Source organism: Carassius gibelio, chromosome A6 (assembly GCF_023724105.1).
Source record: "Carassius gibelio isolate Cgi1373 ecotype wild population from Czech Republic chromosome A6, carGib1.2-hapl.c, whole genome shotgun sequence".
NCBI classification, from domain to species: Eukaryota; Metazoa; Chordata; class Actinopteri; order Cypriniformes; family Cyprinidae; genus Carassius; species Carassius gibelio.
Genome location: NC_068376.1, coordinates 17855695 through 17881424, shown reverse-complemented (window position 1 = coordinate 17881424; position 25730 = coordinate 17855695). Strand labels below are relative to the sequence as shown.

Here is a 25730-nt window from a genome sequence, read left to right as displayed (position 1 = left end):
CTAAAACACCGTTTAAATACTAAAATATGGTTTAACAGTTGTCAGTTTTGAAACACTGGAAACAGTCCCAGTATTACAAGTTGAGGTCTAGACTATCCGTTAGCCATCACTGCTAACTGCATTAGCCAGAGTCTCATACATCTCAATAAGACACGGCTAACACTAATCAGCACATATGCGTAACATATTAAATTATGATTAAGTTATGCTGACATAGTCTGACATATGTTGTCAATTTAGCATTTTCACATTAATGTTTGCTCCAAATCATGCAAACATATATTGTACGACTGACGTTGTGATCTACCTGATGGGTTGTTTGCCCACAGATATTTAAACGCCAGTGGATTTGCTGTCTAATTTTTACCTTAACAGGTCCACATTTGTGGTTAATGCACGTGATTGTGGTCATAACATTGTTACGGATCACAGTGCCACGTCTAGATGTCTAGTCTAGGGTGGGGTGAGACTCAGCATGCACTGATCAAGGAAAACTAGAGGAGTGCCACGATAAACAACAACAAAGACATTAATTCATTATGTTTTTATACTTTTGCACAAAGCATTCTTCCAGAATCTTGATCCAAAGCATCATGGTAGTGTTTATTTTATTGCGTGCACCCAGTTTAATATGGTGCGGGGGTCTCTGAGCTCAGTCCTGGAGGGCACACCTGCCTGGAAGTTTCAAGTATGCCTAGTAAGACCTTAATTAGCTGGTTCAGGTGTGTTTAATTAGGGTTGGGGTTAAACTCTGCAGTACACTTGCACTCCAGTTTGAAGACCCCTTATATGGTGCTTTATTTGCTTGGATCATATATTACTTAGTGCCTGAAATGTTATAAAGACTTTGAGCAGGTTACAAGTGAGTCCTAGGCGTAGCCAATTATATGACAAGGTTTCCTTCATTTGTGAGGCGGATTATCTTAAATGTTACAACTTAATGCTTCTGACTAGGGTTGGGAACCGAAAACCGGTTCTTATTCAGAACCTGTTCTGTTTTTTTTTGTTTTTTTTTTAAAGAACCGGAACCGTGAGCCGTTAGTTTCCGAAAACAGTTCTGGTACGACACGTAACCAAGCGCTGTGAGCAGCCTTGCACTGATGTTCTGATGATTCCCTGTTTGCCGTAAAGGATGTCACAAACTGAATAAAAGAAATGCTGCCCTGCCTCTTTAATTACTGAGCACATTGTTTCGAATGATGGGCACTCCACAGACTCCCCGCGATGCATAGTGTGCAATTAACTTCCGAACACAATTTTTCCATGACTGTACGCGCACTCGCGCCTTTGATAACTGTGCATGTTGTTTTGTCTGACTGTACATGTACCTGCAGCACGCTGCACCTGCCGCCACTTAATAACATTATATTTGTCCCATATTGTCATTATTATACATACTGACTTCAACTTGGCCACTAAATAAAAAGACTGCTGTTGTTATGTAAGTATGAGGGATATATTATTTAGTGTACAGGTCATTTCACGAGTGATAAACAAAGTGATAGAAAATATTTATATTCATGCATGTTAAATGTTTAAAAATTTGGAAACCACTCATTGCATCACACCATCTCCTGACTGCATTATTCTTTGTAAAATAGGAAAATTATACAGCGTGTGTATACATGGTTCTAAGTATAACAGTTTATAGTTCATTAATTTAGGGAAATGAACAAGTGTCTCAGCCCTCAAGGGACTATTTGACCAACCAACTTATTCCTGATTGCAAAATCTTATTGATAGTGTAAAAAAACATTAGGGTTGAATCACATGCTGATTGATGGACTAGCGTAACACTACATTCAACGAAGGTAAAAAAGTAAAAAAAATTAAATAATAATAATTAATTGAAATGGAACTGGAATCGGAACCTGAAAATTTGTATACTGTAGCATTTGTTGAATTTTGACATTGCCAACCTTTAAATTAAGTTGACAGTAAGTAATGAACAGTATTGAGCATTGAGTAGTTGAGCATATTTCCTTACCACTTTTTTATAATAGCTGTTTAATGGTTTTTATGGAACTGGAATCAGAACCATAAGGTGGAACCGGAACTGGAACCAGAAAATTTCTGTTGATTCCCAACCCTGCGTCTTCTAAATCAGAACTTGTCTGTGTTTTTGTGAGAAGGCTAATGCTGGATGTTGATTGACTTGAAGGGGAAGGGTGTGATTTTGAGGGCAGATGACTTCGTGGTGGCTTGTGGGGGTAAAGTTTGGCTGTCGCTTGAGGTTATAACCAAAGTCTTGAGACCAAATGACTTGTCTCTACTTGCCTTTGGAATGCTTCTTGTCTGGTAGAAGAGCAGTTGTTTGCTTTGCTGTTATTTTTCCCGATAACCCTGAAGCATTGGATATTGGGATTGTTCATTGTTCTTATCCACATGGTTGGTGCATTGCTAAATCTCACTTCATACAGTTTTGTCACATTAAATAGAGCAAAACCTGAACGGAGCATTTCTGCAGGGGATCTACCTCTAAATGGCATTCATGTGGCTTGGCCTAAACTTGTTCTTTTCTTTGTCTATTTCTCTGTCTTTCCTTTCTCAAACATGTGCCTGAGACAGTCCTCTTGATTCCATTTTACTTGAACAAATGGAACTTGTGTTTGCTTTGCAGGCGGGCAATATATCAGTTCCTTTTTTAAAGTGTCTTCTTGCCGTCTCTGTGTGACTCGGACAATTTCTAAACAGCTGAGTCAGGCAGTAGTGCACAGACACAAGCAAACCTGCAAATTCCCTACCAGTAAAGTGCTGATAGATGAAAGCGAGAAGAAATATAGAATGTAACGAAAATAAATCTGCTTAGCATAGGGTTTATTTTGTAGGTCTTTTGCAAATATTCCTGTCTGTCTTGGTTGGTGTAAAAGTCATGTCTCATGTTGGCAAAGACCTTTTTCATTGTTCAGTATTCAGATGTATTGTTGCCGCTCTGTCATTGTCATCCCCTTTGACAATGTGGAAAACTAGAACTGCAGTCTTGATTTGGGCATGCTGTTGAAGATCACTAGATAAGACTCCACCTGAAAAACGGCCAATTCATAGGACCTCATTTAACTTGAAGGCTTAAAACATTCCATTCCATTAAGTTTGTAAAGTGTGGTTGTAAATCAGTGCTTTAGTGTTGCATAATATGGGAGCAGACCATCTGGTCCATGTGAGACCAGATACATGAAGTGTTCATCTGCTGTTTATGCAAGTGCATTTTGACTGAAGATTCTGGGTTAAATGGAACTTAACCATTCTCACACAGAAAATTTCAGCAAAGGAAGTCAAAAGCAGAAATGGGATTTTGCTTGAATTGTCCAGTAGAAATGTTTGTTACTCTGGGAAGTTGTCTAGCCCTCTACGGACACCTTGGCAATTGAATTGCCATTGGCTACTACATTTTTTAGTTTACTCGCCAGACTATATTATATATATATATAAATATATACAACTTTTGTTGTGTTCACAACATTTCACTGATGACTGCTTTTCTAATCTCGGTGAGTACAGCGGGATTTTCAAAGAGTTTGGCCATAAAAGAGGGTTCATTACCAACTTTATTTAGACCAACGAGCATCTCCGAATCACAACGCGAAGTATGATTATGAAGTTATGTGTCTGTTTTCTCCCGAGCGTCTTATCAGTGTGTGTGCTGTCTGCAGCCTTTGTCTGCGCTGATCTTCATTTACAAACACGTCATTAAAATGAAGTGTAACTCTTGAATACTCAAAGAAGATACATGAGAGAGATATCTATAGAAAGCTTGACATGTCTACTTTAAAACTAAACAAGTGCTGCTAACAGATATTCTGTGATAAAGTAATCCATATGAAAACAACGCAATGTCTGTTTTTCATGTCTCCCTTCATTATATCTAATGTGACCACGCCCCCGCGCTGAACGCGCTATTCAGATTCAAACTGAAGCGCTCGGCTTGAATACGCCCACACAGAAGAAAAAGCAGGGAGACTGTTCAAGTTTTTTATTTTAATGTTTGCTTCGCGATGAGAGGAATAAGACATAATTCACCCCAAACAGATGCCAACGCATAGTTTTCCGTGGAGGTGTGTGCGGAACAACCAATCCAAACTGGTTATGTTAGTTGACCAATCAGAACACAGTATGCTACCGAAAGGTGGGGTTTAAGGACACTGAACCTTTTGAACAGCTTCACGCGAACCGTTTGGGGATCTCTGAGAATTGAGGTAATTTTAAAATGATATTTTGACAAAATGACAATGTTTTTTAACCTTGGATGGATTTAAACCTAATGTACAGGACTTATAAACAGTGATAGGAAGCTCAGAATTTTCATCTTACTGGCTCTTTAATTGAATTTGCCTGTTGTGAAATGCCTAAACATCTCCTTTGTCTTAACAGCGAAATTATTTTCCTTGTAGTGAACAGGTGTTGAAAATGATAAAGAGCCATTTTCCAAAATAAAGGCATGCAGCATTTGACTGTTGTTGTCTTAAAGCTTTGTGTATATTGATGTGTGTTGTTGAGGCAGCAGGTTGGCTCTCCTGTGGACTGTTTGGACAGCTGAAGCAGAATCCATAACAAACAGTGGAGGACACCGAGCTTTAGCTAGAGACGTGACCGCCTCCTGCTTGCTTGCTTTAAGAAATGTACAGTGAGTCAGACACAAAGCTTTTGCTTCGCTCACAGCTTTGACTTGCACTGTGATGTTTTTCTGTTGCTTTAAAGGAATGGTTCAGCCAAAAATCTAAACTATACTATTATTTAATTCACTTTTATGTCATCAAATCTATATGCTTTTATTATTTTCCATGAAGCAGAAAAGGAAAGAATCTTCACACAGCCTTTTTCCACACATTGTCAAAAAGGACCAAAAACACTGGAGGTCCTCTGTAAAATCATTATATAATAAAGTCAGACTTCAAAAAGAAGATTCAAAAAAATCTTTCCAAGATATGTAAATAGCCTTCTATAAATTATGTAAAACCTGACATAACACTTTGTGGCATTAGTCTGATTCAGTATAACTGCAAATGATTTGTCAGAGGGAAAGATTATCTGTGAATAACAGCATGTTTTTTTTTTTCAAACACAACGTTATTGTAAAACTTCACGCTGATGGAATTCAGTGGCAAAGTTATGTCGAAGACATTTTTACTTCTTTTTTGATGCTTGATGGATGTGGTTGTTAATTGTCTGGTTTTGTATAGAACAGAGCTGTGTAAAGATTCTTCAAGATATCATAAGGGTAAGTAAATAATGACAGAAGTCATGATGATGACATCATGAGTTACAAGGACAGGTTACATAATACGTTAATGAATGTTGCAGTGAAAACCATAACAGTAATTTTTTACTTAAATGTGCAATCATGTCAGTCTAGACAGCATGGCTGACTCAAGTTTCTCACCTTTCCTCTGTCCATTTAGATTTATCAGACATAGTTTTTTTTTTTTTTTCAGTATTGAAAGCCTACATTTGGCAAATCAGAAGGTTTTCTGTGTAGCTGGAGAGAATCATTCAGTGTAGTGTGCTACATTAGCCGGGTAAGTGCAGGGTCATAGCTCCAAAAATGGTGGTCATCTCTAGCTGCTGTTTCCTGTTTTCCTGTGCAATACAGGATCTGTGCCAGCATGCATGTCTGCAGGTTTCTACCCAGCTTATCATAATGACAGACTCTGTTATTGTTATGTGCTTTCTGTCTTTAATGATCACACCCTTCTCTGGCTCTCACTCTGGATTTGTACCTCTGGCCAGTTAATGGGTTGCTGGAAAGCATTGTGTTGACTTCAGCATATTCAAAAGTCCTTGTAGTCTGTTTTTTCCTTCTCCTTAACCTCCGACAGTGCAGATTGAAAGTGCATGCGCATCATTTTCTTGTTCTCCTTCCAGGATGAGCTGAGGTCTATCTGGCTGTCAGTGGCTTTTACTACCCCCTTTCACACAGACAGTGTTTACTAGTAAATTACCAGTAAAAGATCATGTGTGAACAGGACCTTTTCAAAAATACCAGTAAATCAGTTCTGGAAATTAACCAGTAGGGAAATTTGTAACATTACCAGAAAATTCCCGGTACAGTGCTTACCGGTAGGGATGTCTATTTTGGGATTTATTGTAAAAATGTTGAGTATTTGACTTGAAAATCTACTGTTAAAATGGTATTTGAAATGTTTTTTATTTTATTCACAAACTTTACATATTGTGAAGAAATAAAGTTTTTTGGATAAATTCCTTTAACCCTAAAACACAACTAAATGAATGTATAAACCGAAATACAGAAGAAACCCCTGTGAAAAATCAATTCTGAACATTCCTTCATATTAGCACAGTTTTTTTGGCCCTATTTTCACATGCTTATAATACACAGTGTAATAAATGTTAACATAAAATAAAATAAAATTTCAACAATTCTAACTTAAAGCTTTGCATTTATATCAAATTTTTTTTAATTAAATGATCAATAACAAAATCTAATTAATAACAAAAAATTATTTGCAACGTTTTAATTGCATGATAGCTAGATGGCTAGATTATTCTGGCTACTTATGACTACTTATTCTGTACTAATTACTCTGACACATCCTAGCTCTAAAGTGAATTATATATAGCATTTTTATGTTCACCCTCACCTTAAAAGATCTTGTTGTTTGCTGTTAATTTTAGGGGTGCTCTGATTCTTCAGATAATGGTCACTATCAGTCAATAATCGCTTTGGGCAGTTTGATCAGCGGTCTCTAAAGGTCGATCTCATAAACCGATCTCAAGCTGACGATGCGCCTGCTGTGAGAGATTTGGCATGTCTCAATCTCTGTCCGACGCGGGTAAAATATTAGGGATGCACCGATCATGATTTTTCATGGCCGATTTCGATACCGATTTTTTACAAGCAAACTGGCCGAATCCGATACCGATTTCCGATTTTTTTTTTCTTTTTTTTTTTTTCTTTTTTTTTCTTTTAAGCAACAAACAAGAAAGAAGGAAAGTGTGCATAAACAAGACATTTGGTATTTAATAGGCCAAACTTGCTTTTGGCTATTGAAAACAATAACCGTAACCATCTGAAATTAAAGGCAGTAACTGCACAGTAGGTAGCCTACATTCAATACAAACATAGATGGTACAGACATCAGCATTTAGCTTTTGTTTTTGAATTGGGTTGAAATTACATAGAACTGGCCTTAAATATAAAGATTAATTGTAACCATGTGAAGTTAAAGGCAACAGCTGCATAGTTTCTTAATCAGTAGGGCTGAAACGATTCCTCGAGTAACTCGAGTTACTCGATTACAAAAAATGATCGAGGCAAATTCCTCTGCCTCGAAGCCTCTTTTAATTTATTTTAAATCTCACGTCAGGTTCTTTCGCAATGATTTTTTAATGTGACACATTGCGTTTACGTCACCCACAAAGTGGAAGGAGACGCAAGCGCTGCATCCGAGATCGCATACTGCAAGGAGTCAGCAGTGTTTTGATTAGAGAGCGCAGGCAAACGTGAAGAGAACGTCGTGGCGTGTGTCCATTGCAAGATAGAGCTGGCATACAACAACTAGGGCCATATGATTTCCGCGATGCAGAAAACGCGGAGGGAATCGCGGAATCCAGTCATAAAAACGGAGTTTAACGGAGTTTAACAGTTTAATGCGGAATGGCACGAAATTTGACAAATTGTGAATGAATTAATCAAAAATAGGTCATTGCACTTACATCAAATCAAATATGGACTAATATCTGTAAATATTAAGCCGGAACAGTCTATTTAAATATGAATCCTGCATGTTCTGTGTGTCTGTTAATGAATGGAGCAGAAGCGCGAGTTCCTTTATCACACACACTGAAGCGCGCATGCTGTCTCACTAAATAAGGACGTGAACACATGAACAACATCTCCAGAACTGCACTGACAGTCACTTCATGAGCATTTGACTGTTGTCACATCACAATACAAAGAACTGTAAAGGTACGTCGACCCGTCAAAATAAAAGTCCGTTTTTTTTTAAGGTTTAATCACACAACATTTCTTCCATGTTTTATTTTTAATAGTAAATCCCCTTTGTTTACCAAAAAGTTAAGTTTGCTTAATTTTTAATAATTAAAAGATAAATTAAATTAATGTTTTATGTGTTTAATGTTTAATGTGCATCTCAGAAAATGCTTTATTTTAAACCCCAACTGAATGGCACTTAAATGAACTTAATTCATCTGTCAACTTTATTGTCATTGTTCACATTACGAGTGCAGACAGAGAAACAATGGGTAATAATTAAATGTTTATTTTTGATGTATGCAATGCATTTTATGCATTTAAAAAGTAAAAAAAAAAGTTCTAAAAAAGGAAACTTATTTGTTAATTTTAAGAGCCCCAGGAGTCTTATTTTCTCTCGATTATCCGATTACTCGATTAATCGATGGAATTTTTGGTAGAATACTTGATTACTAAAATATTCGATAGCTACAGCCCTATTAATCAGCATTCAGTATTTTAGTTTTTAAATTTGGTTTTTTAAAAAAAAAAAAAAAAAAATTTACCAAAATGTTAAAATCAATTAATGTTGGTGCGAATAAAACAAAGATGCAAAGTGTTTCATTCATCCAATAAAAAAAAAAAAAATGAGGGTAATGATTCACATCTATATTTTTTTTACTTGAGCCAATGAAAAATAAATAACTTATTGTCTCAAGTAAAAAAAAATATATATACAGGTAATTCATTACCCTAAAATGTTTTAATTGGATGAATGAAACACTTTTTTCAGTGTACTACAGCAGGTGATTTTTAAATTAAATCAAGTCTATGTAATTTTAAGGTAAAATAAAAAATCATCCTAATGCAGAACTGACGTTTATTTCTGGCTTTTCAAACGTGTATGCAAGTTCTAATAAAAAAAATAAAAAAATAAAAAAACATTTATGTTTTGTCACAGTTTAGTCCGTTTCGTTTCTCATCTAACACGTGAGAAGTTGATCTGAACATCTCTTCATGGTCTACTCGTGTGCAGGGCGCGGACCGGTACAGTAGAGTAGACGCTCGTGCAGCTTCAGTGCACGCAGGAAAGGCTCTTATTTGTGCGTCAGTACACCAACGGCTGATCGCTTCCTGCTATCTGTGCCTCAGACATGAAGCTCTGCATTTCCAGTGCTGATCGGCTGCCCGTGTCCTGCGCACAGATTTCGAAATACTCTTCCACACAAATGACATAGCGAAGGATTAAAATGTAGTCTGTGCACGCGAGCGAACTTCCGGGAAAATCGGCCGGAAAAAAATACCAAAAACCAGCCGATTGCCGATCGCGTATTTTAAGCAAAAACCGGCCGGTTCCGATTTATGGCCGGTCAACCGGTGCATCCCTATAAAATATGTTCCTCAACCCTCTACGATCACCTTAGGAATATAATCACCATTGGCTAATTATATTTTTCAGTTTACTTGCCAAACTGATATACTATTTTACACACACACATACACACATATATACACGTATGATTCCAATCAGCTTATCCTTGTAAAATTGCCGAGCTTCTCAAATCTTAAGTTCTTAATCAGTAGGTCAAGCATTATATTATGGTATTAAGCACTATTGATAGAACTTTAGTGATTTAGATCTAAAACTTGGTAATCATGTATGAATGCATATTTGTCATTTTAACTGAACTTAAGACTGGTAGTGATGCTTAAGATATTGTTGGTCATTCAGGGTTTCTGTAAATAAAAAGTAATTGATCATATTAATTATTATTAAAATATATTACTACTACTTATTCTACTACCATGCTAACAATATACAATGCACTACGGATTGATGAACTGCTGGGTTCATGAATATTAATCACGTTGTCTGCGTTCGGTCGAATTGATTTGCTGAAATCAAAACAGGGATGGTAATAGATCAGCGCCAGCCAATGAAATTGCCATTTGCGCATTAGCTCCGCCCACTACTGGAGAAAACGGCTTATCTTCTGCATAATTCTAAATGAGCTCCATTATTTTGTCAGGAAAATACAACAAAGAATACAGTTTTACATGTAGCGTGTCGATTCAGCGTGGCAATACTCTCGCTCTCTCTCTTTGCATGTGCGAGAAACAGCGCTGTCAGCAAAGCGGCACGAGTCGTGCGCCTTCACAAAGAGTTTACAGTTCGGCAAATACAGGTGCGCTGTCTGTCCATTGAGATGAATTGAAAAAGTACAGATTGCTTGATGGAGAGCGAACCTCTGAAGCGCTCAATCAGTGTTCAGCAAGTGAAAATGTGCTGGTCTTGTAATAGCCTTGAACACACACACTGGCGAGTAAAAAAGAAGAATTTATTAGGCAATGGCTTATGATAGACATCATTTAGTCGCATAGAGTAAAATTTTGTCGCATATGCGAGTGATTTACTTGCAATTTAGAGGGTTGTTCCTGAAGGTGAGGTATAATTCATATTTCCTTATTAAATTACTTTCAAACATTGTGAGCGATTCATCATGCTCTCTCACTTTCCCTTTCAAAATGCACAAATGGCTTCAAATCACCACATAGCATCTGCACAGTTGACACAGGAATTGCTACTTGCACAATCGAGGCAGTGTTGCACCATTACTAAAGTTTGTAATTTTAATTTCTTTTTAAACCTTGAGCACCCTTAGTTATTGTTTTCTTTATTATCTAAAAGAAGTATGTTGTTTCCTAGTCAAGTCAAGTCACCTATTTATATTGGGTTTTTAACAATAAAGATTGTGTGATAGCAATTGTACATCATTTATTAGGAAAATAGTGTCAATAATGCAAAATGACAATACTAAATACAAATTTATCAGTTAAAGGCAGTTCATCGTTGAATTCAGTGATGTCCTCATCCAGCTCAGTTCAGTTTATACAGTGTCTGTGCAATCAAGTCAACGATATCAAGGTCAGAGCAGAGGAAGTGATATTGTTCTGTTTCCTAGCAGTTACTCTTCTCTTCTCCTCTGTGTATGAAAATACCCGTTCCCCTGAGAGGCTAAATCATGCTTACCTAAATGATGTTTTCTTTATTTACAGCAATACTGACTAATTTCTCTGAAGGTGCCAGCAAGCTCAGACATTCAGACATCATATACCACAGCTGAGAGAATGATACAGTCTGTGATGTGGTGAGACCGTTTAGTCCCTTTACTTTCTTATATTTGTGTTGCATGATATATAAAAGACTCTGCTCATGGGAATATCAGCAGACAGGGCTCCAAATATGATTTTGGTTTATGAAGCCTGGCAGATTGTGTATGCATGTGTGTGCAGCTCCTAATGCACAGAAGCAGCTGTGAGAAAGCGGTACAGTGGTTAGTGATGCAGATCTCAGACATACTGGCCAGTTCTGTTTGGTACACAATGAGCCTGTTTACATGCACATTCTTAAACTGATTATGCTTAATAAGCCGAAAATGCACTTGGTCATGTAAATGCGGTAACCCGTTTAATTTTATCGGAGAATGGTCATAAACGGCATAAGCAAACCCATCACAGCATGTAGTTTTTTGTGGCTTACTCTGATCTCGCACGTAAAAGCAATAATCCACTTTCTCTCGGCTTATTGAAGTGTGCATGTGGGATATATGACAAATGCATCGTTAGTGCAGATTTAAGCACATCTACACTGAGCAAACGTCTTGCAGTAAAGAAAGCAGGAAATAAATCCCAAAAGCAGAGTTTTTCATGATTATATGTTCTCATCTCCTGCAGCAGAAGAAGTTTCCACAAATAATACTAGTATCTCGTGTAGTAAACTGGTACCAGGTAGGTTATAGCAGAGTATATATAATATATAGGGTATATAGAGGCTAGCAATAACAACTCTGAAAGCCACACCCCCTCCAAAACACACGAACACGCAGGCAGACCAGATGCTAACTAGCCACAAGATGATAGACCACATTGGTTGAGGGTTAAATGCAACGCTGTCATATTACCTCATGTCTCATTCACCGGTGAGAAAACATCACGGTACAAAGCCAATATATGCTCATGACGTATCATATCTTCATGAATAGGGTGTGCAGATGTATGCAAATACATAGATTGACATGCAGGTAGGACAGCCAATCATAGCCTTCGGATTGAGGAATATGATTAGACTAACAATTTATGGTCCTATGTCTTTCACAGACGGTAAAATGTATACGGATACATTTACACCATTTAACTTTGTGATTGGTGTGCCATTTTCAACTAGCATAGCAAAAATATGTTTTGATCCAAATCACCTACCCTGCAATTAAAGGGATAGTTCAACCAAAAATGAAAATCCTGTCATTATTTATGCACCCTAATGTTGTTTCAACCCTGGATAAGTTTATTCTTCTGTTGAACACAAAAGAAGCTATTTTGAAAAAAGTAAAAACATAAAATAATGTTTTATTCACAACTTTGAAAAATCTCTTTTTTTTTGTACAGTATTAGCTTATGTGAAACATAATAAATAAAAAATAATTAAAATAAATACATTTAAAAAATAAAATAAAATATATGGTGTATATTATTTAATTTGTAAAATTATGCATTTATATTATTATATAATTAGTGTAAATGTATTTAATTTTTTTCAGACCCACCTGTCAGTCCTTCTTTTATAACTGCATTTTGTTCTGGTCTTCCTGTTTATGTCCCACCTCTTTCTTTGGCACTCTTCTGACTTGTAACGCTATCTAAGAAAGGGTGTTTCCAACCATGACTACTTTTTGAGTCATTTCTAGGCATTTTGCTGGGGAATACTATAAAATGTTATTTTTGTGGTTTGTGAAACCACAGAAGCCATGTATAGGCGTGTGGTCATAATTTGTCAGAAACGGAGATCGCAAGAGGAAACGTGATCTGTCTTGTAGAGGATTCAGAGAAGTGCCACATGCAAATGAGAAACCTGCTTTGTTGTGCAGAGGTAGACTTCCCCTGAGTTTATCATTACAGCTCACTTATGTCGTGAAGCCCGGTGCGGTAAGTTCAGACGTCACAGATGTTTTGCAGGAAAAGGATTGTTTTTTCTCTATCGGGTGAATTCCAAAGCACAAGTATTTACTACAGCTGTAAAAAGGGAAGAAAGAAGCTTATACTGCTTCTGTCTGCTTAACAGCTGCCTCAATGTCTTCTACATGAGTACTTTGACCCCAGGTGACACCTACACAACAGCGTGACTTTGGAATTAGAAAAACTGCTGATGGTGTTTGAAGTCGGGATACGCTTGTGATTGAACAGTTATTTCTGCTGTGGATTTGTTTATGGAATTAACAAGGACCTCAGTTAGGGTGACATTTTTCTTCAGGTAAGAGCAAATAACCTCTGGGGAATCCTAGATTTATGTTAATGTCCTGGCCTGCTGTTTCCAGTTGTCTTAAGGTTTTCCGAACAGTCAGTTAACATGAGTTTCTGCTTGGTGCCTTTTTAATGTCTTCACTTCAGTGTGATTCAGTCTGAGTGAGTCAGTGTTTGTACTACTGTCGTTCCGGTGGAAAGTACACAACGACCACAAACATTCCCTTAGTCCAAACCTTCTGGAGGTCGTTTTTTTGAAAAGATGACATCAGTTTCCAATCTATGGTGTACACATCTAACTAATGACCTAGTAAACCATTTTGCTTGTGTAGCTGTAAGGAATGAGTGTTTTATAAAAGCCTTTACAAAGCAATTTAAATAGCCCTTGAAATGGCTTCATGGATACAGTTTTCTTTCCTGTTGACGTAGCGTTTTTCATTGCAAGCGGAATTTGGTCCAGGACATAACTCAAAATTTTTTTTTAACGTCTGGAATTTAAACTAAAGAATGTTGACCATGAATGACGGTTTAATTCTTGATAATTTGTCATGATTAGTCCTTTAATACCAAAACTTTAATGACTAGACATTAAACAAGGACTAGACAAGGACAAAATTAACCTTTGTTGCTGAGTAGCCACAGTGGATGATGACTTCCTAGTTTTTTCTTTTTTTTTTTTTTTTTTACCTTCAGCCAAAATATTTTTGTAGCATTGTCTTTTATTATGTCACTGAAACTCCAATGTATGTAGTTCTGTGTCATTTGTTGTGTTTGGTATCTTAAATTGCCACAAATATTAGGAATTAGGCAAAATCAAAATAAGGGGTGCGTCGATCTGCTGATAGTGATCACCGATACAGATCTTTTTTAAGCCTTTTTTATTATTTATTACTATATATAGTGATACTCCAATCAGGATTTTTATACATTTATTCAGGGTCTGAATTTCATTTTCGAAAATGGGGGGATTTCCCCTCTTTTGAGAGGGGAAGCAGCATGGACTGTTCTTTCACACGGGAGTCCGCTATTGATCTGTGGCTGTTTATCACAAACACAACTTTAATTAATTGAATTTAATTCAGTTGCAGCGCAGCAATAGACATGGTGCGGTAACGATATCTTCTGCACTGTTGCAGACCCACTGCTGGACCGGATCCGTGTGCAATGTGAATGCTTTGATCTGTTAACAAGAGCACAGAAAAAATACACACAGCATACACATGTGTGTGTGCTGCAAGTGTGCATGAGCACATATCTCCAGGAGAGGGTATGAGCAATGAATGGTTAACCAATGGCAAGAATGAAAAAGTAATGCAATTTATAAACTTTAGTGACGATGTGACCTGCCTTGATTGTGCAAGTGACAGTTCCTGTGTCAAATGTGCAGCTCACTTACAGACAATATGTGTCGAGTTGAAGCCATTTGTGGAGCTGTTTGTGGAGTTACGTCTCATACAATGTTTTCAAATGGCATTAAGTTATTTAATGAAGAAATATGAAGATGGGTACCTTAAGCATTATAAATATTTCACCCGCGCTGGTGATTGAGATCAGTAGCCGGTAAATCTGAGAATCCCTAATCAAAATATAGTGAGTCTGTTGGCTATAAATGTCAGTCATTGCTTCTTACCGACAGCATTTACTTGCTAAATGTCAGTCTGACATGTCTTGCAGGTCACACCACTGTGCCTGGAAAAAAAAAAAAATCAGCATTTGGCTGGTGCCGGTTGTTAATTTCAAACCCTGCTGACCTATAGCATATGAGAAATAATGGAGAAGATGGCCATGTGAATATTTTATAAAAATTAAGTTCTTAAAGGGATAGTTAACCCTAAAATTTGAATTCTGTCATAATTTATTCACCTTCATATTACTCGTATTACTGAATTTTTTTGGTAACCAAAACTGTTTGGTCATCAAAATTATTCAGTATATCCTCTTTTGTGTTCCATGGAAGAAAGATTACATTTACATTTTTGGGTAAACTCCAGAACTCCAGAAAATTTCATTTTGAACTGAGTATTTTTAAAATCACAACAAAAAAAAGGTAAATAAAAAGACATAAAAAGGAAAGTTAACAATTGCACAGTACAATCAAACCACGTATGAAGACCAGTGTGTTTGTATGTGGTATTGTGAACTGTGCCACATTCATTAGACCGTACAGAGCTGCTACTGACCTGTCCTGAGTTTTCCCGTACACGTGAATGTCCGTGTGAGAGATTAATCAGTGTGGCAGGTAGGGCTGCACGATATTGGGGAAAAAATGACATTGCGATATTTTATTTTTCTGCGATATATATTGCGATTATTTTTTATTAAAAACAAATGGGGTGAGCACACTTACATTCTCATTTTAAATGATTTAAACATCGACACCATCGTGTCAATTGATTAATATGCGCGAGGGAGAGATAGCAAGACAGAGCTTGTGTTGTTTGAAAACGGCTCGCTCTCTCTCGGTCTCTCTCTCGGTCTCTCTCTCTCTCTCTCTCTCTCTCTCTCTCTCAATTCAATTCATATTGCTTTATTGGCATGACATACAAAGGTACATATTGGCAAAGCATTGTACATATCAGAATAGAAACAAACAAAACAAAAAATACATATATATATTCATAAGAGAAAAAAAAGAAAAAAAAATACATGCAAAATAAATCCATATACATTTCTATAAACATTGATGGTACTTCTAATGTACTCTCTCTCTGTCTCTCTCTCGCGCGCGCTCTCTCTCTAGCAGCAGCACGCCAGCCCAGCGCCGCGTCAGGCACGGTTCTGGTGTGTAAAGACACAGAAAACGCGAGGCAGCCACCACGCTTCTGGGACGCTTCAGACACGCGACTCTCACGCCACACAGCCAGTGTGTCACCGGCCTCTGTCTCTCTCGCGTACGCTCTTTCTCTCTATCTGTCTCGCGCGCGCTCTCTCTCTCTCGGTCTCTCTCTCGCGTGCGCTCTCTCTCTCTCTCTCTGTCTTTCTCGCGCGCTCTTTCTCTCTGTCTCTCTCGCGCTCCCTCTCACTCTGCCCTGTTAAACTTGCATGTGGTTTTCAGTCCTGGCAATGATAAACTTTCACTCTATGATGGTTTAGCTGTGCAATTAATCCGCAAATCACATTCGTCAAGGGCCGGGGAGCTGCTGGCCCGTACAGTTAATGAATAATGGATCAACTACGACAGCCTACATCGCACATCCTGCGATATGACTATCGTGGATTCCTACATCACGATATCGATGCTTAAACGACACATCGTGCAGCCCTAGTGGCAGGCCACCTCAGCCACTTTTTTTATTTATTTTTTTATTTGCATTGTTCAATCTCATTGTTTGATCTCTATCAATTTATAACATCATTTATGTAGCTTACATAAAAATGTTTACATTATTGCAGTAGGTGTCAGAATCAATAATAAAAAAATGGTCTAGAAAAACACTGGTTATTTAAAATATTTGTACAGATTTTAGGCTAAACCCTATAAAAAAATATTAAGCACTATTTAGATCAAGAAATGTACCATATCCTGTCTTTAGCTTACTAAAATCAATGCTTTTAAGATGTTTATTTATTTTGACACTTAAGCACTTTTCGTTCACTTTTCCAAAGGTGGCTACAGACAAGGTAGCAGGCAAGCTGAGTTCGACTCTTTCATGGGTGAAGAACTCAGTGTCGCTCACGGTGAGTCAGATGGCTAGTCAGGTGGCCACGCCCTCTTCGCTGCACACCACTGTAGCTTCATCCACTGCCTCGCTGTCCTCGCCCTCCTCAGCCTCCCCGACCCAGCTCAGCCCAGATGATGTGGAGCTATTGGCCAAACTAGAGGAGCAGAACAGGTATGTGTGCTTCACTGAATATCATCTGGAGGATTTGCTTCAAGTCTTCATCTTGCAAAAACACAACACTTAATCAGTTCTTTACACATTCCAAGAAGTATTTTGGGAGCACCATGTGGTCACATTGCTATGCTTATTTTTTGTTTGATTATTATTCTCCTACTTCCTTTTACTGCTTAAAGGATGAATCTTTGATTTGATTTGAGGTTATTTTAGATGAGCGGAATGACATTCCATATTTTCTGCCTCCACGAGTGCCATCTATTATTGCCTTGTTTAGCTAAAAGTGCTCTTTCCCTTTAAATCTAGCCAAAAAAGCCACATGTGTTGACTGTGAAACACAGTAGAATTTAATACTATCCATTTATGATGTAATCATTACATTTTCATGTCAATTCATGTTCATATTTACTGAAAACAATGCGCTGTTACTTTAGGGTGCTTTCAGACCTGCCTCATTTAGTTCGGTTGAATCGTACCAGAATTCATTTCCCCCTTTGGTCCGGTTCGTTTGGGCATGTGAGAAAGCAGCAATCGCACTCGGGTGCGCACCAAAAGCCGACCAAACAAGCGTACCGAGTCCTGCTTGAAGAGGTGGTCTCGGTACGCTTCCAAACGAACTCTGGAGCGGTTCGTTTGTGGTGAGAACGTGATCCGACCTCGAACAGACCCAACTACAAAAAGTACTGATCTTTTTTGGACTAAACCAGCTGCCGTAGTAAGCTGTGCTGTGCATTATGGGATGAGGAAGTGTTTGTTGACAGTTTGCACTTTAGCATGGCAGCTCGTGGACAAACTTGGAGTAGTGAGGAGATGCGGAGCCTCATAGAAATTTGGTCGGATGACCATGAGCATGTCAGAGTTAAGAAGAATTAATGCACGCCTCCGCTTGAAGCTACGAGCGATGCCCGCTCGCCGTTTGCAGCGCATTAGAACGTTATTTTCAAGCTGCATCCGCGCTTCATTATAGAAATTTATTTTTTGCATATTGTGGTGTATACAAACAATGTAATAGATTATGGCCAGGGACAAAACCAGCCTGCGCAGTCGTCTCTCCATAGTTGTGTTGTCTCCGTGTTGTTTGCTGGCTTTTCCTCTTATGTTAGAATATTCCCACATGTAAATCCTGACCAATCGAAAAGCAGTTTAGGAAATACGTCATGGCCAATGAGTGATGTGGATGTTGTCATGTGACTGCATTTTGGTTCGTTTCAACTGGTACGGACCAAAGCAATCAGTGTTGTGTGAAAAGGAACCAAAAAAGCTGAAAAATGCTATAATGTATAATTGTTTGCCCTTGGTTAGGACCAAATGAATCGAACTAGAGATGTGAAAGCACCTTTAATTCAGTTGCAGCACAGCAATAGACATGGTGCGGTAACGGTATCTTCTGCTCTGTTGCAGACCCGCTGCCGGACCGCAACCGTGTGCAATGTGAATGCTTTAATTCCCTATATTAAAAATAAAAATAATAATGATGACGATAGTAAAGAGAAACACTGTCCCTGTTTTGCAGGAGCACACACATTCACTCTGAATACAGTAACCTTTTACTCTCATTTCTTTATACTTTAAATGTAAGAAACGTCATACATTTAAATTTAATCACTCTCTGTTATCCCTTAACGTTTACTATCATAAAATACTTGAATTACAGGTTGACTTTTAAACCTAAATTTACCGTCCAATAACAGATATATCAGCAAAACACTATTGCTCTGAATATGAATTTTCTCCCTTTTACTGTGTTCTGTCTGTTTGATACGCATGTGTGTGCTGGCGCTCGTTCAGTGAAGTCTGAAGTTAAACGCAGACCGTAAGGACAAGTTTTCATGCAAAATAGAAACATTCACTTGAATGTGTAACATTTACAAAAAAGATATTACCGTAAAATGCAGATAATGTGCTGAGGAAACATCTCACACACATTAAACGGCACATGCATCTGTCAAAGTGCCTGACAGGACAAGTTGGGTTAAACATTACACATTAGCTTAAAATGTAAAATAAAGCATTCTCATGTTTCGGGCGGCATGGATCATGCATCTTTCCTGCAACAGCTCACTCTGTTTCATCTGCAGGAATGAGGAATGTCTGGTAGACGTTTTCCATGCACGGAAGGCAGACGCAAACGATTTTACTGATTAGTTATCGTAGCCCTAGTCTTGTCCAGCTTCTCTTCTGGTGTGGTCCGAGTTTAGCCTGCTCTCTAGTAAAAACTGACATGATGTTAACACAGTGAAGCCTTTTGCTGGGGTAGCTGTTTTGTGTTCTCAGACAAGTGATGGCACAGTACTTTTCCAAATATAGAACCAGCAAGAGATCAGGGTCTGTGGAGTTGTCTGTCTATCAGTTTCAGTTCTCCTGTAATCTACCACGTCTTCACTTGTTCACATGAGTTGCTCACGCATAGTTGTAGGAAATGTCGTTGGTGATTTTGCTCCAAATTGTTCATGTTGAATGACACTGGTTTGAGTCCTGATCCCATTCCTCCTTTTACTCTATTTTTCAAAGGTTTGGGGTTGGTTACATTTTGTAATATTTTTGACAGAAGTCTTGCTCACCAAGCCTGTATTTTCATATAGTAAAACATAAATATAGTACACACAATATTATTAGAATGTAAAGTAACTGTCCTATGTTAAAATAATTTAAAGTGTAATTTATTTCTGTGGTGGTAAAGCTGAATTTTCTGCAGCGATTAGATTCCTCAATTCCTCAATGTCACATGATCCTTCAGTAATCATTCGAATTCCAGTTTGGTGATTAAATATACATTTCTTGTCATTAACGATGTCTAACTGCTTAATATTTTTGTTAAAATTGATGTTTCTTTCCAGGATTATTTAAATAGAAATTTTAAAACAACGTGTATTTGAAATAGAACTCTTTTGTTTTAAAGGGATAGGTCAACCGGAAATTAAAATTACCCCATGATTTACTCACCCTAAAGCCATCCTAGGTGTATGACAAAAAAATATATATATAAAAAAAAAAAAAACTTCTAAGCTTTATAATGGTAGTGAATGGTGGTCAAGATTTTAGGAGGAATAGTGCATCCATCCATCATAAAAAGTGTTCCACGGAGCTCTGGGGGGAAATGCTAATATTTAAAATTCTAGCTTCCGCTAATTGTCATATGCGCATTCATGAGAGAGTGTCATTTCGAGCTTGTGGCGCTAAGGTTCAGAGTCCAAAGCATGAGGAAAATCTGCACTGAAACTGTTAGTCGTCAGTTGCTCAGTAACATTTTTTTAGTTATGTGACATAACACATTGGCATGTGACAATGTGATATGTGCGACAGACTTCTTCCCAAAGTCGTAATGAGAATCATTTATAAATCTGCATGCTGTTGTCAACAAAAAGAAGCACTGAGATCTTCCTGCGGGTTTTTGCCAAAATAAAAGCAGAGAAAAAGAAACAACTCCATCAACATTCATAAATCATAGTATTGTAATTGTACTGTTGTTCTGTAAAATAAAATAAAAAAGTAAATGATAGTAATAATGATAATGATAATAATAATTTCCCTACGACAGCTCTATTAATACATTTATTATAACATTCACACATATTATTCAAATTGGGATCTGTAATATAATCTAATATTTTAAAAGAAGTCTCTTGTGCTCAGCAATGCTGCCTTTATTTGTACAGTAAAAATTACCTGCCTTACTCAAGTCTCAAAAATGGCCAAACAATATTATTTTACTAACTTATTAATTTCAATTTAAATTGTGTTTTGTTGGTATAATATCTGCTAGAATGTAAAAAAAAATGTTCAGTGTTAAGTAAATGCATATTTTTAATTTTTTGTTTTGTAATTGTTTTTTTTTTTTTTTTTTTTAAATACAAGGACAAAAGAGTAAAAAGGTAATTTTGCCTATATTTAATTTATGTAGTGGTGGGCAAAAAAAGCCTTTTTTGAAAACAGTGTTCGGTATTCGGCCTTCGGCCCAGTGTTTCCTTTTGTTCGGTTTTGGCCAAGAATTTTCATATCGGTGGATCCCTACTAGTCTCCTCTTGGCTTATATCAATAATTACACATACATCCTTGTGGCGAGTGGGGCGGGGCCGAGAGGCGTGGGAACGAGGAGTGAGGCCAGGTGTAGTGATTGGAGATGAGCTACACCTGCGCCCCACCGCCAGTATCGAGTCCCACGTAGGAGATGGAAGGATATAAAACTGGAGTGACGACCGTGAAGGACGAGAGAGGACCAGGCCTGGGACATTATTTTATGTGTTTGCTTTTTATTTGTGCGCGTCAGTCGCCGTGAGGGGCTGACGCGCTGTTTTGTGTTTATTTTGAATAATTAAAGTTTCATTTTGATTGTGCGCTGGTTCCCGCCTCCTTCCCGATGAATAGGAAGTCTTTATTGTTACAATCCTATATCATCTGCTGGAATGCCACTCTCTCTTAAAAGTGCAAACGTCAGTTAGCGAAAGCTAGAGATTACAGTTTATAAAGTTTTAAATATGTATATTTTTCTCATACATACTCATTGCTTCGCTTCAGAAGGCTTTTATTCAACCTCCTTGGCCTTGTGAAGAACATTTTTATGATGGATGGATGTACTTTATTTTGCTTCAAAACCTGGACCACCATTCACTGCCATTATAAAGCTTAGAAGAGCCAGGATATTTTTTAATAAGTCTGATTGTATTCGCATGAAAGAAAAAAGTCTTGAGTAGTAGTAGACCAATATATCGCCAAGGCCGATTAATCGGCCGATATTTTACATTTTTCATACATCGGCATCGAGCAAAAAGTTTTTCTGCTTGGCCGATGTGTTCGAGGTGTTCAATATTTATTTATTTATTTGTGGATAATACTGTCATCTAAAGTATAAATATGATTCTTTTACACATTTATTTTTATTCCATTGTCAAATGGTGTAAAATTTCTTATATAGTAATAATAATAATAAATTATATCAGCTGTATATCGGCTATCTGCCCCCAAGATATTGGCATTGGCTGTCAAAAACACACACTGGTCGACCACTGGTCTTGAGGGTGAATAAAACATAGGGTAATTTTCATTTTTGGATGAACTATCCTTTTCTTGTTAAAGACCAATTGAATTTGTCCTTGCTGAATTACAATATTAATTTATTAATTTATATCAAAACTTAAAAATGTTGTTAAAAATATAAGCCTAACTATTTTTCTTTTTTTTGTTAAGGATACACAATTTAGTACCAACTCTTTCATATAAAATATTCATGATTACACTTTAGAAACCAGGAAGGAGACATGTAATAAAATCCTTTTCCTTCCTGGTTTCACATACGAAGAAATGGTGGCCGTATCAGCATCTGCAACTGATTTCCTGGCTGTTTTAAAGCATTAATAGGTATGTTGACCTTATGTGAACAGTTATTTGAATTAGTGTCGGCAGAACAAAGCCCCACCCTGTTCCTCATTAATAATTGAGTAGGGTGGAGACCAAATGCTTGCTTTCATCTTGCTGTTTCTGGTATCACAGGCTGGTTTCAGTATTAGAACGGAATCAGAGTGATCCGCTTGGGCGAATGCAACACCCACAGAGTTCTTTCTGCAGCATGGAAAGTAGGGCAGCTGCTCAGAGAGTCTGTGGAGTGTTTGGAGCTCTGATACTTCACATGTGGCCATATGGGCTTTACTTGCCACTGTAGAAACCGGATCTCAGATACCACTGACTTTAAGTTAGGGCTGTGCCAATATTATCAGATATGTATATATTGTAATGAATTTTCATACAGTGTTACATTGATACTTCTCCATATTTTTATTCATTGATTTGTTTTTTCATATTTCCTATGGTTTAGTTAATAAAGAAGCAGCAGCTCATCCAAACTGACATTCCTCCATAAAGATACACACAGCCATTTCTAAGACGCGGTGCTCAAAATAACTAAATTGCTAACACCATGAGAGACTGATATTCCAGATTCACTTGTGTCTCACTGATGAACTGAGACTCTCTATCTCCATATGTGACCCTGGACCACAAAAATCAGTCTGAATTCGCTGGGGTATATTTGTAGCAATAGCCAAAAATACATTGTATGGTCAAAATTTATTTTTCTTTAATGCCAAAAATTAAGTAAAGATCATGTTCCATGAAGGTATTTTCTAAATGTCCTACTGTAAACATATTAAAACTTAATTTTTGATCAGTAATATGCATTGCTAAGAACTTCAGTCGGACAACTTTAAACGTGATTTTCTCAGTATTTAGATTTTTTCTGCAGCCTCAGATTCCAGATTTTCAAATAGTTGTATCTCGACCAAATATTGTCCTTTCCTAACAAACCACACCTCAATGGAAAGCTTATTTGACCCTTGGGAAAAATTGACCCTTATGACCCTTATGGTTTTGCGGTCCAGGATCACATTTATGGCAGATTCTCCAACACAGTTCAGTTACAGTGTTATGTATTGGATTGCAACATAAATTATTATATTTGTGAGGTAGCTGAAACACAGCCCTACTTTACACTAGCATTAAAAAGTTTAATTATGTCTCTTATCCTCACCAAGGTTGCATTTATTTGATCAGAAATACAATAAAGTCAGTCATTTGTGGAAACATCATACATTTTTTTTCCCCAATATTCTTTGAATAGTAAGTGTGTGTGTGTGTGTGTCTTGAGAGAGAGAAAAAAACAGGATTTATTTTATTTATTGTTTACATCTTACTTGTACATTTTTTACATTTAAACAGATTTTTGACTTTTGAATTGTAGTGTATGTGGTCAGACAATCCATGTCATGACATCAATAAACGTCAGTGGTTCACCCCCCACAGATTTTGAACTCCAGTGGAATTTAGCTTTCCTGCTGCTGCACAGGTTGAAGGCCTTTGCACTTAAGATAAGCATTGTTTGTGTGTGTGTTTATGTGGGTTTAGAGCGAGAGCGAGAGAGAGTGGGGTGAGACTGAGACCGCAAGAGAGTGTGAGAGAGTATCAGGTTGTTTAAGTTCTCACACACACATTTGGGATTATATGGAGGAATCCAAGGAAAGACATGTGGATTGCAGAATGAGCTTCCCGTGGTGAGCAGCTACAGTAATACCTTTGATCAGTTCTCTATCGCACAACGCAGCAAGATTCAGTGGAGCTGTGATTTACAGCTGGTTACCCGTTTTTTCTTAATGCTGTCATTTTATGCTGCCATGGTCTTGTTTTCTGTTTGTGCTTGCTTTTTCATTCCGTTGTAGAACAAATACTTGGCTTTCTATCTGCTTTTACGAAGTAAAGTAATTGTTGTGGAGGAAAATGCAGTGTTTGTTTCCTGTACAAGAATCCACTCTGCACTTTAACCAGCAGTGAATCATTAACACAGAAGCAACATTTGCAATGCAAATTATCCTAATGCTTACTAAATTCATCAGATAGGTTAAGCCTACAGTACATCATCTATTTAATTTAATGTTAGTTTTTTTTTTGTTTTTTTTTGCTTAATATAGTTAATGGACATCTGTAGATTGCTTGTGAATGGCTGTATTTGCAAATGTTTGGTGTTAACTTTTTCCGTTCCCTCTTTACTGTACTACTTTAATAAATATAGAAACGCTGAAGGCTTCAGAACATTAACATTATTTGGCAAATTAGATAAGATTAAACAGAATAAAAATGTTTTCATAAATTTCCACCAGCAGAGATTTTACTGTTTCTGGATTTTGCATCCTTACCGGGCTTTGCCATTTGTGCCCAATGCCAGAGGAAAGCTCTGCCTTGCCCCAAAAGCCTGGAACACACATCGGCTTGGTGTGTCAGGGCAACTTTGGACCCAGACACTGCCAACGTAGCCTGCTTTCGTCATCACTAGTACCTCGGCTCGGTGTGTTTCTGGTTAAAGGAGAAGGAAGTTGTCAAAAGGTTTTGTTACATTTCAAGGGATAGTTCACCCAAAAAGGAAAATTCTGTGAAAAAGGAAAAATAATTCACTCACATTTTTCCCTACCTTGTATGGCTGACTTGCTTCTGTGGAAAATAAAAGAAAATATTTAGAAAATATTCTCAGTTCAAACGATAAGTTACCAAAATAAGTTTAAAAAAATCATAGAAATTTTGAACATTATTAAGGTGAGTAAATGATGACTGTGTGTGTGTGTTTGAACTATGCTTTTATAATGAATTTCTTTAAAGTTTCCTTTCCGTTACTAATAATCTTTTAATCTCGACCAAGTGAAGGAGAGATTTAGCCTCATGTTGTTTGTCTAATCCAGGGGTCTCTAATTAAACACACCAGAACCAGCTAATTAATGTCTTAATAGGCATACTAGAAACTTCCAGGCAGGTGTGTTGAGGCAAGTTGGAGCTAAACTCTGCAGGACACCGACCCTCCAGGACCTAATTTGAGGACCCCTAGACTAAAGCTTTGATAGAATTATTATTCAGAGTTGAATGCTGCAAGAGTTTAATGGTGACAACCACAACCAGTTGAAATCTCGTGTATCCCATTGCAATTTGTGACTGGAATTTAAAGTGACTTTTAAGTTGTTTAGAATGCAGTTTACAGTGTGCTTCTAACAAAAATAGTGTTGAAAATATACTTTTTAAAGGACTTAATTCCAGTGGTCTGAGAAAAACAGAGAATGAAAATGTCCCAGCAGGACAGTCTCTGTTTTTTCCTTTCTGCCCACCTATCACCAGTAACTCATTCAGCATCACCACCCCTC

The 25730-nt window shown here is 37.4% G+C and overlaps 1 protein-coding gene across 7 annotated transcripts in view; it reads left to right on the top strand.

Moving 5' to 3' along the window:
• The window catches only part of LOC128015579 (ecotropic viral integration site 5 protein homolog), a 56150-nt gene that overhangs the window by 1279 nt on the left and 29141 nt on the right, over positions 1–25730 (top strand). For 4 of the 7 annotated variants that reach the window (XM_052599513.1, XM_052599518.1, XM_052599517.1 and 1 more), the window contains exon 2: positions 16832–17058. In XM_052599513.1, coding sequence (XP_052455473.1) covers positions 16832–17058 — 227 coding nt within the window. Of the gene's footprint in view, positions 1–10984; positions 11077–12723; positions 13236–16831; positions 17059–23787; positions 24102–25730 lie in introns of those variants that run through there. The other 3 variants (XM_052599516.1, XM_052599515.1, XM_052599519.1) reach the window with 3 other exon arrangements.